Source organism: Danio rerio, chromosome 10, assembly GCF_049306965.1.
Source record: "Danio rerio strain Tuebingen ecotype United States chromosome 10, GRCz12tu, whole genome shotgun sequence".
Classification (NCBI taxonomy): Eukaryota; Metazoa; Chordata; class Actinopteri; order Cypriniformes; family Danionidae; genus Danio; species Danio rerio.
Window position 1 is genome coordinate 43,875,001 of NC_133185.1, and position 15,000 is coordinate 43,890,000.

A 15,000-nucleotide genomic window follows, 5' to 3' on the forward strand; every position below is an offset into this window, starting at 1 on the left:
GATGGGTACACAGTGGTCATAAAGGGATGGACATAATCAGCAATATTACTCAGGTAGGCTTTGGCATTGACGCGTTGCTCAGTTGGTACTAAGTGTGCTGAAAAAATATCACCCACACCTTTACACCACCACCAGCCTCAACCGTAGATACAAGACATATGGATGCATGCTTTCATGGTGTTGATGCCAAATTTTGACCCGACCATCCGAATGTCGCAGTAGAAATCGAGACTCATCAGACCAGGCAACGTTTTTCCAGTCTTTTATTGTTTAATTTTGGTGAGCCTGTGTGAATTGTAGCCTCAGTTTCCTGTTCTTAGCTGACAGGAGTGGCACCCGGTGTGGTCTTCTGCTGCTGTAGCCCATCCTCCTCAAGGTTGGACGGGTTGTGTGTTCAGAGATGCTCTACTGCATGCATCATTTGTAACGAGTGGTTATTTGAGTTACTGTTGCATTTATATCAGCTGGAACCAGTCTGGCCATTCTCCTCTGACCTCTGGCATAAAACAAGGCATTTGTGCCCACAGAACTGCCGCTCACTGGATATTTTCACTTTTTCTCTATAAACCCTAGAGATGGTTGTGCGTGAAAATCCCAGTAGATTAGCAGTTTCTGAAATAGTCAGACCAGCCCGTCTGGCACCAACAACCATGCCACCTTCAAAGTCACTTAAATCCTCTTTCTTCCCCATTCTGATGCTCAGATGTTTGAACTGCAGCAGATCGTCTCGACCATGTCTATATGCCTAAATGCATTGAGTTGCTGCCATGTGATTGGCTGATCAGAAATTTGTGTTAACGAGCAGTTGGACAGGTGTACCTAATAAAATGGCCGGTGAGTGTATAAGTTAACCTGCAGTTATATAGTATATAGGTGAAGTCCATGTTTGCATTAGCAACATAATAAATGTAGTCTGACTTTTGGATGATCGTTTACTGTGGTATTATTGATGTACATTTAAATAAAAGAGAGATATTTCATGAGGAAGTATTATCTTAAAAGTTAGTTCTGGAAATTTAACTTTTGTTCCTGAATTCATGCTTAGCAATAAAATAAAAAAGAAAATAGGCTGTTTAACGTCTTTAGTTCTAAAAGAGGAACTTTGTAAATGAACAATATTGATTACTAAATATTTTAAATGATCACAAAAATAATATTAAGTAATAATAAAAATAATAATAACATCGTAACAGTAAAATAATTTTCAAAATATTAATATTTCATAGTGGGAAATGATATACAGTTGAAGTCAGAATTATTAGCCCCCCTTTAAATTTTCTTTTCTTTTAAAATATTTCCCAAATGATGTTTAACAAAGCAAGGAAATTTTCACAGTATGTCTGATAATATTTTTTCTTCTAAAGAAAGTCTTATATGTTTTATTTTGGCTCGAATAAATGCAGTTCTAAATTTTTTAAAACCCATTTTAAAGTCAAAATTATTAGCCCCTTTAAGCTAATTTTGTTTTCAATATTCTACAGAACAAACAATCGTTATACAATAACTTGCCTAATTACCCTAATCTGCCTAGTTAACCTAATTAACCTAGTTAAGCCTTTAAATGTGACTAAGCTGTATAGAAGTGTCTTGAAAAATATCTAGTCAAATATTATTTACTGTCATCATGGCAAAAATAAAATAAATCAGTTATTAGAGATGAGTTATTGAAACTATTATGTTTAGAAATGTGTTGAAAAAATCTGCTCTACGTTAAACAGAAATTGATGAAAAAAATAAACAAGTGGGCTAATAATTCAGGGAGGCTATTAATACTGACTTCAACTATATGTACGCTGTCAAAATTACTTGACTCAACTTAAAAGTTTAAGGCAACCAGCTTCAAGACATTTTTGAGTTTAATCAAGTTAAATTGAGTCAAGTGCAGTATTGGGTTGAAAGTTGAGTCAACTCAAAAAAGCTCTGCAGCAAGTCAACTTTTTTTATTTTATTTTTACAGTGAATTTGTACTATAATTCTTTATGCAAAAAGTATTTTGTTCCTGAATTGTTGTGATTTGTGGTATTTTATACTCCGCAATTATCTTTCGCTAATATCCTTTTAAGTAGATAGTATTTAGCTCCTGCCATACACTGTAAAAATGCTGGATTCCACACAATTTCTTCATGTTGTCCCAACTTAAATTGATTTAGTTAACTTAAATTTTTTTTTACAAATTTAAGTGTACTGAACATAAATCAATTAAGTTGTCCAAAAAAACATGATTGAAAAACAAGAATTGTGTTGTTTTTCTCAACTCATTTTTAAATAAGTAGATTAAACAAGCAGCAAAAGTCATTTTTGAGTGTGTTATAAGAAATATACATTTATTTTTATATATATTTTATTATTTATTACTTTAATAATAATTATTATTATTATAAATTTTATAAATATTATTATTATTATTATTATTATATAGCATTACATAGTACATTTACATAATTATCATCATTATCGTTATGCAATGTATATTCATTTATTCTTTTCGACTTAGTCCCTTTATAAATTCAGGGTCGCAACAGCGGAATGAACCGCCAACTTATCCAGCACATTTTTACGCAGTGGATGCCCTTCCAGCCGCAACCCATCTCTGGGAAACATCCACACACACTCATTCACACACATACACTACGGACAATTTAGCCTACCCAATTCACCTGTACCACAAGTCTTTGGACTGTGGGGGAAACCAGAGCACCCGGAGGAAACCCACATGAACGCAGGAAGAACATGCAAACTCCACACAGAAATGCCAACTGAGCAAGCTCGAACCATTAACCTTATTGCTGTGGGGCAACAGCACTACCTACTGCGCTGCCTGCATTGTATATTTATAATTTATAATAATGTTATGTTCATAATAAGAAATATATTGTATCTTATTATTATGCATTGCTGTTATTGTTGTAATTTTTTTTATTCTGCAGTTAAATTTGTTAATAATATATTTATATTGTATATAGTTACTGCCATCATCATCATAGTAGTAATAATACCAACAATATATTGTATTGTTACTGTTCTTATTACATTATATTCAACACTAAACATAAATACACTATCTAATATTCATTGCCAAGTGGACATTTGGACTGTTGATAATTACTAATATATTAATCAGACGATATCATTAATTATATTTACAGTTAGAGCGAGTCTTATGATTGGAAATTGGAAAGCTTATTTACTATGCAGTCATTTCCTGGAACAGTTTGTACATACTTATCATTAGTCATACTGTAAAACAATGTAGCCTAAAAAGGTCTTTGGTCAAAATTCTCTATAAAAATGTCACAATTCAGTCGCTTTCTGAAGTATGTTTTATTTTTCCAGATCAAATTCATGCTATATCATGGAAGCAAAATTATGTTTTAAATGTCTTTTGAAAAAAACTGATTGATTTTATTTATTTTCAGACCTACGACAATGTCTCTCACGTGAACTACGGTTTCCATGATGAGGAGCAGCGGCCGCCTCCATATGCACCGTCTTCTGGAGTAAACCCGGCTTTATCTCAGTACCCCGCCCCTCCAAACACACAGCATCTGCCCCAAAATCCCCATGTGCTTTACCCTTCACAGAAATACTCACCTGCGCACAGCCTGCCTCACTACACACCTCAACCAGCACTTATTAACACTCACCATACAGTCACACCTACAATCTACCTGGACACCAATCCAGTCCACAAAGGTATTTCATGCTGCTTTATTGATTTATTTGGTTGTGGGCTGAATTAGATACTGTATAGACTAATTCATTTGAATCAGGGAGCAATTGACTGTGCTTTAGCTCTGAATGGATCATTTGAATAAGTGAGTCATTAACATTGGACTTGTTCTGAACAGATTGTTTGAATCAGTGAGTCATTTACTGTAGATTTATTCTGAATGGATCATTTGAACAAGTGAGTCATTAACTTTGGACTTGTTCTGAACAGATTGTTTGAATCAGTGAGTTGTTAACTGTAGACTTGCTCTGAATAGATCGTTTGAATCAATGAGTCATTTACATTAGACTTGTTCTGAATAGATAATTTGAATCAGTGAGACATTTACATTGGACTTGTTCTGAACAGATCATTTGAATCAGTGAGTGCTTTCCTTTAGATTCACTCTAATTGGATCATTTGAATAAGTGAGTCAGTAACTATGTACTTGTTCTGAATGGATTATTTGAATCAATGAGTCATTAACATTGGGTTTGTTTAGAACAGGTCATTTGAATCAGTGAGTGCTTTCCTTTAGATTCACTGTAATTGGATCATTTGAATAAGTGACTCAGTAACTATATACTTGTTCTGAATGGATAATTTGAATCAGTGAGTCATTAACATTGGGTTTGTTTAGAACAGGTCATTTGAATCAGTGAGTCATTTACTGTAAATTTACTTTGAAATAATCATTTGAATCAGTGAGTCGTTTACTGTAGATTTACTTTGAAATAATCATTTGAATCAGTGAGTCGTTTACTGTAGACTTATTTTGAAATAATCATTTGAATCAGTGAGCTATTTTCTGTAGATTCCCTTCGAATTGATAATTTAAATCAGTGAGTCGTTAACTGTAGACTTGCTTTAAATGAATCATTTGAATCAGTGATTGACTGACTGTATAGTTACCCTAAATGGTTCACTTGAATCAATGCATCATTAACATTGGCTTTGTTCTGAACATGTCATTTGAATCTGTGATTCATTTCCACAAGACTCACTCTGATTGGATCATTTAAATAAATGAATTAGTAACTTTGGACTTGTTCTGAACAGATTGTTTGAATCAGTGAGTCATTAACATTAAATTTGTTTAGAACAGGTCATTTGAATCAGTGAGTCGTTTACTGTTGGTTCACTCTGATTAGATCATTTGAATAAGCAAGTCATTAACGTTGGACATTTTCTAACCTGATTGTTTGAATCACTTGAGTCATTGACTGTAGATGGGCTCTGAATTGATCATTTGAATCAGCGAGTCACTGACTGTAGACTTCCCTGAATGGATAATTTGAATCAGTGAGTCATTAACATTGGATTTGTTAAGAACAGATCAGTGAATCGTTTACTGTAGATTCACCCTTAATTAATAATTAGTATTTGTGAGTCGTTTACTTTAGACTTGTTCTGAATGGATCATTTGAATGAATGAGTCATTGACTTTGAACTTATTCTGAACAGATTGTTTAAATCGTTGACTGTAGACCTTTTCTTAGTGGGATCATTAGAATCAGTGAGTGATTGACACTAGACTTGCTCTGAATGGATCTTTTAAATGAGTGAGTCATTAATTTTAGGCCTTTTCTGAACAGATACTTCAAATCAGCGAGTAGCTTACTGTAGATTCACTCTGAATGGATCATTTAAATCATTGAGTCATTGACTGTAGACTTACTCTGAAAGGATCATTTGAATCAGTGAGTCGCTGACTGTAGACTTGCTCTAAATGAATCTTTTGAATCAGTGAATCGTCTACTTTGAGCTTTTTCTGAACAGTTACTTTGAATCAGTGAGTAGTTTACTGTACATTCACTCAGAATGGATCATTTGAATCATCAAGTCATTGACTGTAGACTTGCTCTGAATGGTACTTTCTGAATCGAGCAATAATTTGTTAACTGGAGATTCACTCTAGATGAATCATTTGAATTAGTGAGTCACTGACTTGGGGGTCAGTCCAAACGGATCATTTGTATCAGTGAGTCATTGACTGTAGACTCACTTCAAGAGGATCATTTGAATTTGTGAGTCACTGACTTGGAGGTCAGTCCAAACCGATCTTTTGAATCAGTGAGTCATTGACTGTAGGCTTACTCCAATTGGAATCATTTGAATCAATAACTGGAGACTGTCTCCAAATAGATCATTTGAATCATTGAGTCGTTGACTGAAGACTTGCTTTTAATGGATCATTTGAGTCAGCAAATCATTAACTGTAGACTTGCTCTGACCTCTGGCTTGCTCCAAATGGTTTGTGTATATACTGTATACAGCTGCCTGTATATTTCCACAACAAACACCCATATGACGTTCTCACTTCCGAGTGGGATGTTTAGATGTACATATTCTATATTTTGCCTTATATCCTTTTAAGATATTGACATTTTCAGATTTTTGATTGCATGATCTTTGATTCTCCAACAGTTTCCAGGAGAAAAAAATGGCCATATATTGTGGGCACAGTCGTCACACTGCTGGTCATTGCTGGAGTCGTAGTTGCGGTGCTTTGGTTTTATGGTAAGAAACTCATTCACTGATTGTCCTAAACACACATGCATCCAGCTTTATCTTTGTTCTCTATCTAAACTGAATGGGAAAAAGGTAGAAACAACAAATCGCATGAAGGGAATCCGTTGGTAAATGAATGAAATAATTACCGTTTTGAAGACAGACATGATGGCACGGTGGCTCAGTGGTTAGCACTGCCACCTCACAGCAAGAAGGTTGCTAGTTTAAGTCTCTGCTGGGTCAGTTGACATTTCGGTGTGGAGTTTGCATGTTCTCCCCATGCTCGCGTGGGTTTGCTCCTGTTTCCCCCACAGTCCAAAGAACTGCACTATAGGTGAATTGAATAAACTAAATGGGCACATAGTGTATAAGTGCATGTGTAAATGTGAGAGTGTATGGGTTTTTCCCAGTACTGGGTTGCTGCTGGAAAGGCTTCCGCTGTGTAAAATATATGCTGGAATAGTTTGTGGTTCATTCCAATGTGGTGACCACTGATAAATAAAGGAACTAAGACGAAGGAAAATGAATGAATGAATGAAAACATACATGATCAGGTTGTAAATACAAGATCAGCTACTCAAGACACTCATATCTACTGAAAGGGGTATATATATATAAATTATACACATTTATAAATTATACACATTTATAAATCATAAATGCGTTTGTATAGGTTGAGCCAGGAATATAGCCAATTCTGCTAATGTCACAAAAAAATAAATGAATGAATAAATAAATTGAGTGAATAAATGAATGAATGAATGAATGAATGAATGGATTAATGAATGAATGAATGAATGAATGAATGAATGAATGAATGAATGAATAAATGAACAAGCATGTTCTCTATGTGTATTATAAATTTGTGTGTGTATAGGTTTAGACATGAATATAGCCAATGCTCATAACATAGCATTAAAATAAAGTAATAAGTGAATGAATGAAAAAAATAAATAAATAAATAAATAAACATGCTCTCTATGTGTATTATAAGTGTGCTTGTATAGGTTTTGCCATGAATAAAACCAATGCTGCTGATATGGTATTAAGAATGAATGAATGAGTGAATAAATGAGTGAATGAATGAATGAATGAATGAATGAATGAATGAATGAATGAATGAATGAATGAATGAATGAATGAATGAACAAATAAACATTCTCTGTGTGTATTATAGGTATGTTTGTATAGTTTTTGTCATGAATATAGCTAATCCTGCTAATATGGCATTAAAACAAATTATTAATACTGTAAATAAATGAATGAATAAGTGAATGAATGAACAAATAAACAAACATGTTCTTTGTGTATTATGGGTGTGTTTGTAAAGATTTTGACATAAATATAGCCAATGCTGCTATGTCATTAAAATAATTGAATGAATGAACAAATAAACACACATTTTCTCTGTGTATTATAGGTGTGTTTGTATAGGTTTTGTCATGAATATAGCCAATGCTGCTAATATGGCATTAAAACAAATTATTAATGAATGAATGAATGAATAATTGAATGAGTGAATGAATGAACAAATAAACAAACATGTTCTCTGTGTATTATAGGTGTGTTTGTGTAGGTTTCGCCATGAATATAGCCAATGCTGCTAAGGCAATAAAAATTAATGAATGAATAAATGGAGTGAATGAATGAATGAATGAATGAACTAACTAACTAACATGTTCTCTATGTGTATTATAAATGTGTTTGTATAGGTTTAGCTATGAATAGCCAGCGCTGATGCTATGGCATTAAAATGAGTAAATAAGTAAATGAATACAAAAATTAATAAATACAAAATAAATAAACAAACATGCTCTCTATGTGTATTATAAGTGTGTTTGTATTGGTTTTGCCACGAATAAAGACAATGCTGCTGATATGGCATTAATAATGAATTACAGCTTAATATAATGAAAGGATGGTTGGATGGCTGAATGAATGAATGAATGAATGAATGAATGAATGAATGAACGAACGAACGAACGAACGAACGAACGAATGAACAAATGAACAAACATGTTCTCTGTGTATTATAGGTTTTTATAGGTTTGTAGGTTTATATAGATTTTGCCATGAATATAGTCAATGCTGCTGTGAATTAAATGAATTAATGGCTTAATAAATGAATGAACAAACAAACTAACATGTTTTCTATGTGTATTATAAATGTGTTTGTATAAGTTTAGCCATTAATATATAGCCAGTGCTGATGCTATGGCATCAAAATGAATAAGTGAATAAATATATGAAAAAATAAATAAATAAATAAGCAAACATGTTTTTATGTGTATTATGTGTGCTTGTATAGGTTTTGCCATGAATATAGCCAATGCTGCTGATAAGGCATAAAAAATTAATGACTGAATAAATAGAGTGACTGACTGAAAGAATGAATGAATGAATAAATGAATGAATGAATAGATAAATAAAATAACTGACATGTTCTCTGTGTATTATAGGTGTGTTTGTATAGGTTTTGCCATGAATATAGCTAATGCTGCTTATGTGTCATTAAAATGAATGAATGAATAAATGAAGTAAATGAATAAACAAATAAACAAACAAACAAACATGTTCTCTGTGTAATATAGGTGTGTTTGTATAGGTTTTGCCATGAATATAGCTAATGCTGCTTATGTGGCATTAAAATGAATGAATGAATAAATGAAGTAAATGAATAAACAAATAAACAAACAAACAAACATGTTCTCTGTGTATTATAGGTGTGTTTGTATAGGTTTTGCCATGAATATAGCTAATGCTGCTTATGTGGCATTAAAATGAATGAATGAATAAATGAAGTAAATGAGTAAATGAATAAACAAATAAACAAACAAACAAACAAACATGTTCTCTATGTGTATTATAGGTGTGTTTGTATAGGTTTTGCTATGAATATAACCAATGCTGCTGATATGGCATTAAAAATGAATGAATGAATGAATGAATGAATGAATGAGAGAATGAATATTCTCTGTGTATTATAGATGTGTTTGTATAGGTTTTGACATTAATATAGCCTAAGCTGATGATACTGCATTAAAATAAATAAATAAATAAATAAATAAATAAACATGTTCTCCATCTGTATTATAGGGTTGTTTGCGTGTTTGCAAGGACGGATGTGTGAAGCAGATAAAAAGTGTGTCAGTGTGTCGCTGTGGTGTGACGGTACGGTGGACTGTCCGTCAGGAGAAGATGAAGCTCAATGCTGTGAGATCATTTCCTGTGATCATGTTTGATGATGCGTTCTTTGCTAAACCCAATAATACGATATCTGAACTGTGTCTTGTTTCTGTAGATCGTCTGTACGGACCTAATTTCCTCCTTCAGAAGTACTCAAATGTGAGCGCTAATTGGAAAAATGTCTGTTCAGATGGATTTAATGACAACCTGGCCAAGCAAGCCTGTGCGGAGATCGGATACAAGTTAGTAGATTCGATCAAATAAAAAGGTCACACTTTACAATAAGGTTTAATGAAAGGTTTATTTATTTACTAATATGCACTAAAAATTAATCAAACATCAAAGTTCAACATTTCCTAATGCATCATTAAAATGCTAACTCATGCTTAGTTAATGCACTGAGTTAAGATGAAATGACAACGAATGACTTTGTTTCCATTAACTAACATGAACAAATACTGCAATAAATGTATTGCTTATTGCTTACTCATGTTAATAAACACATTAATGCAACCTTATAGTGAAGCGTCACCATAAAAATCTTATCAACCACCTGCTTTTGAATGATTACACATAGTCCAAACTCAGTCCTGGAGAGCCGGTTTCCTGCAAAGTGTAGTTGAAACCCCAATCAGACACATGTGGGCTAGCTACTCAAGCTTATACTAGGCTTTCTAGAAATATCCATGCAGGTGTATTTAGGCAAGTTGGAGCTAAATCTGCAGAACACTGGCCCTCCAGAACTGAGTTTGGGCACCACTAGTCTAATGCATTCTGGGTGTGATTGTTTTGTAAAATGTGCAACATTTGTCTGTTTCGCAGGGACACATATTCGGGTTATCAGGGAATTTTGTCGCCATCGCTTGACTTCATGTTGGTGAACATTCTCTTTTCTTCCAATCTGAATATGAACACATACAGTAAAGAGTGCATTCGATTTCCTTTTACCGTTAGATTTTCTTTTAGATTTGATTTTCCAGCTATTTAATAAGATATTAAAAGTATTACAGGGTGGCATTGTGGCTCAGTGGTTAACCCATTAGCCTCACAGCAAGAAGGTCACTGGGTCAGTTGGCATTTCTGTGTGGAGTTTGCATGTTCTTCCTGAGTTGACGTGGGTTTCCGCTAGGTGCTCCGGTGTCCCCCACAGTCCAAAGACAGAATTGGATCCATTGAAATGACAATTCTGGACCGAAACTGTAAATTCTAGATGCACTAGGCTGAAAACCGGCCTTGTAATGATTAATATTTTATTAAATATTCTAAAGTAATTCTGTAAGACTTTTTAAATTTAAACACAATAGCTTAAATTTATTCATTCATTCATTCATTTTCTTGTCGGCTTAGTCCCTTTATTAATCCGGGGTCGCCACAGAGGAATGAACCGCCAACTTATCCAGCAAGTTTTTACACAGCGGATGCCCTTCCAGCCACAACCCATCTGGGAAACACAGTCATTCACACTCATACACTACAGACAAGTTATCCTACCCAATTCACCTGTACCGTATGTCTTTGGACTTTGGGGGAAACTGGAGCACCCGGAGGAAACCCACGCGAATGCAGGGAGAACATGCAAACTCCACACAGAAATGCCAACTGACCCAGCCGAGGCTCTAACCAGCAACCTTCTGGCTGTGAGGCATCAGCACTACCTACTACGCTACTGCATCGCCACAGTAGCTTAAATTATACAGATAAAAAAAAATAAACAATCACATTTTATTGACGGCGAACAAGGTGAGAGGCGTCATTTTACCAGCGTCCTACTGTCCTATTGGTGTGTCATTTGACAGACATGTGCAGTTCATGCATCCAAGTATATGTGTATGTGAGTGGAAAATCCACAGAGCGTGACATTGCACTTTGGATGGTGCAAAAACAAACCAACATTGCTTGGCACAAGCCATTGCTATGAATGGGTTTCATTGCACAGCGCTTTCCGCATCTGGTCTGAAAGCTACTCCAGTCTGTGCAATGTCTATGGCTAAAAGAAGAGTGAAACCTGCGCGCTGAACAGTACAGTGTAGCATAGCCTTTTATTCGGCTCATTTGTTTGAATTTCTGGCCCCTCAAAATGTTTTCAGCCGAAAAAAAAAGTGCATACCTATTTTGTACTATTTTACTTTTTAGAATTGCTGTTTAGTTACTAGTCTAATAATCGCATGATGCATACAGTAGTCTGACAGCACTGGAAAAAAAAGATTTATTGAATTCACAACATTTTCTAAGGTAAGTGGTTGCAAAAAATGTGCATGAGCTGATTTTAAACAAACAAATTATTCAATTCATCTGTATTTCTATAGCGCTTTTAAATTGTAGATTGTGTCAAGGCAGCTTAACATAGAAGTTCTAGTAGATTTAAACAGTGTCAGTCCAGTTTTCAGAGTTGAAGTTCAGTTTAGTTCAGTTTGGTTTAGTTTTCACTGCTGAAAGTCCAAACACTGAAGAGCAAATCCATCAATGTGCAGCTCCACAAGTCCCAAATCAAGCAAGCCAGTTTCGAGGAAAAAACTTTCCCAATTGACGAAAGTGAGGGAAAAAACCCTGAGAAAAATCAGACTCCGTTGGGTATGACCTTTTCTCCTCTGGCCAAACGTCCTGTGCAGAGCTGTAGTCTAGGCGCTGGAGGCTCGAGAATGCTTGACGTCCGTCGTGGAGAAGCTGCAGATGTGAGTAGGTCACCAGCTAGTGTACAGGCTCGCCCACAAGATCAGTGAGGAGACTCGTCTGTCACTGGAGTCTTTCAGGAATCAGTCTCAAGCAGGTCGCACACCAGAAGCGCCGCTCGGCGCCGCGCCGCGCAGCGCCAAGCATTTTAGAATTCTAAACATAGGTTTTTATCAGGATACACACACCGGCGCCGCAAGTCGGCGGCTGTCGGCGGCGCCCGGCGACGGCTCAGCACGCAGTTCATTTTTCAGCCGCGCCACAGAGCGCCATCTGATTAGTTTCATGTTAAATATCATTCGAATGTGCGCGTCTGGTGGGTGATACTTTAAACTGTCATGTACGCGCCGTGTCGCGGCGCCGAGCGGCGCTTCTGGTGTGCGACCTGCTTCATGCTCTCCACTCCTCCACGACCACCACAGCATCTGCTCAGGATATGGCCTGGTCCAGGTTTATGGAGACCTCTAGACGTCTTCTATGGTTGGCATCATCTCATCACAGGACTTTAAAGAAAAACATTTGAAATTTAAATGTATTATTTATTGTTTGTTTAAATTCAGCTCATATAAATTGTTTGCAGCCACTTACCTTAAGAAAATTGAGTAAATCCAATGAATGTTTTTTTCAGCGAGTCAGATTTCTGTAACGTTTCTGATTGCACTTTAAATTTGGTATTAAATGCATGCAGATGTTTTGTTTCTTTGTCGACTGAGTATCCGAGGCATGAGCTGTAAAGGCTCCTCCCACATTTTGCTCATTTGCATTTAAAGACATACAATTACAGTACTTTTATTGTTGTTGCTTATACTCAAAAATTAGCATTTACATCATATAATAAATGATCGTAAGGTATAATGAGCTGATATATTTTGGGGACATCTGAGACCAATTGTAAAATACTAAATAGAACCCATTTAATGACTGGTTAATGATATGTTTTATGTATGATCTTGTTTAATAAGTCTTCTTTTTGTGTTGCCCTTATGTTGATACAGTTCAGCCTGTCAATCTTCCACAGCAGTGTCACTCAAATGTACTGGTAAGATAATAGTTTTGCATCTTAATTATTTATGTTTGTTACATGACTTTCAAGTGTGAAAAATACTTATAAAATTACCATTGAAGTTTTAAAACATCTATGAAAATATTATGGGTATATCTGAATTTGTACACCTATTGGTAAAGCATTGCAGCATGCAAACTATATCACTTTAATTGGCTGAACGTTGAAGTTTATGCAAGTACAATGAATTTATCTTATTTGAAAGATTTTCAGAGCACATTAATGTTATTGTTTTGTTAGAATTAAATGTAAAGGTTTTAATAATTTGCACTCATTTTGAATAATTGTGAGTAATAGATTTGAATAATTTTAATTCAATTCATTCCTGTTGTTAAAGCTAGTAATTCTAAGAGGAAATGCTCTTATACATTTAAACAAAATACCATTCAAATACGATTTCTCATCAGTTTTAAAATACAAAACATAACTAGTCTTTATATGTAATTTAAAATTTATTAAAGTATTTTTGAATTTTATTTTCATAAATGCAGTAATGACATGGTAAAAGCATGGTAACATTCAAAGCTTTAAAATATTTCAACAGTCATTAATTAATATGAAGTTGTTGATTAAATATAACACAGTTTTAGTTATAAAATTATATATTATATTATATTTTATTATATTATATTATATTATGTTATATTATATTATATTATATTATATTATATTATATTATATTATATTATATTATATTATATTATATTATATTATATTATATTCATTAATTTTCTTTTCGTCTTAGTTCCTTTATTAATCCGTGGTCGCCACAGCGGAATGAACCGCCAACTTATCCAGCACATTTTTACATAGCGGATGCCCTTCCAGCTGCAACCCATCTCTGGGAAAATTATATTATATTATATTATATTATATTATATTATATTATATTATATTATATTATATTATATTATATTATATTATATTATATTATATTATACGAGTTCGCATGTTCTCCCTGCGTTCGCGTGGGTTTCCTCCGGGTGCTTCGGTTTCCCCCACAGTCCAAAGACATGCAGTACAGGTGAATCGGGTAGACTAAATTGTCCTTAGTGTATGAGTGTGTGTGAATGAGTGTTTGTGGATGTTTCCCAGAGATGGGTTGCGGCTGGAAGGGCATCCGCTGTATAATAACGTGCTGGATAAGTTGGCGGTTCATTCAGCTGTGGTGACCCCAGATTAATAAAAGGGACCAAGCCAACAAGAAAATGAATGAATGAATATTATATTATATTATATTATATTATATTATATTATATTATATTATATTATATTATATTATATTATATTATATTATATTATATTTTATTAGACTTTTTTTTATAAAATAACAATACTTCAAATCCAAAGAGACTCGCACTACTCACAGATTATCAATGCATTGATAAGGGATAACAGGACAAAAAAAGAAATAAGAATACTAAAATTGTTTACAACTGATTAGAGAGTGCATAGCAGTTGTCAGTTTACTGATGTGAGAAGTTGTCATTTTAGTTGAACTTCTCCAACATAAGTGAAGTTTGTAGTTTATTTTAATTTGTAACTTCTGTTCCAGATTGTGGGCGGAGCACTGGGAACCGGATTGTGGGTGGGACCACTGTGACCTCGAAGGGGGTGTGGCCATGGCAGGTCAGCCTGCATTATTCTGGAAGGCATCTGTGCGGCGGCTCCATCATCACTCCTTACTGGATCCTTACTGCGGCGCACTGCGTTCATCAGTGAGTCTCTACACATTAGCTCGTTTTAAAGACACCAGGTTGAATGGGGTACAAAAAACAACTAATATTTATTACCATACTCACCCGGTTGATTACATTAATAATTAGCAACATTTTTTGCATGACTAGGCAAGGCAAACTTT

General features: G+C 34.6%; 1 protein-coding gene across 3 annotated transcripts in view; it reads left to right on the forward strand.

The window, feature by feature from the left end:
* Positions 1-15,000, forward strand: part of tmprss2 (transmembrane serine protease 2) — a 22,154-nt gene that overhangs the window by 1,026 nt on the left and 6,128 nt on the right. The window contains 7 exon segments of one of the 3 annotated variants that reach the window (NM_001008623.1): positions 3,417-3,693; positions 6,137-6,229; positions 9,317-9,433; positions 9,522-9,648; positions 10,229-10,279; positions 13,072-13,115; positions 14,695-14,857. In NM_001008623.1, the coding sequence (NP_001008623.1) occupies positions 3,417-3,693; positions 6,137-6,229; positions 9,317-9,433; positions 9,522-9,648; positions 10,229-10,279; positions 13,072-13,115; positions 14,695-14,857 (872 nt within the window). 3 annotated transcript variants of the gene reach the window in all.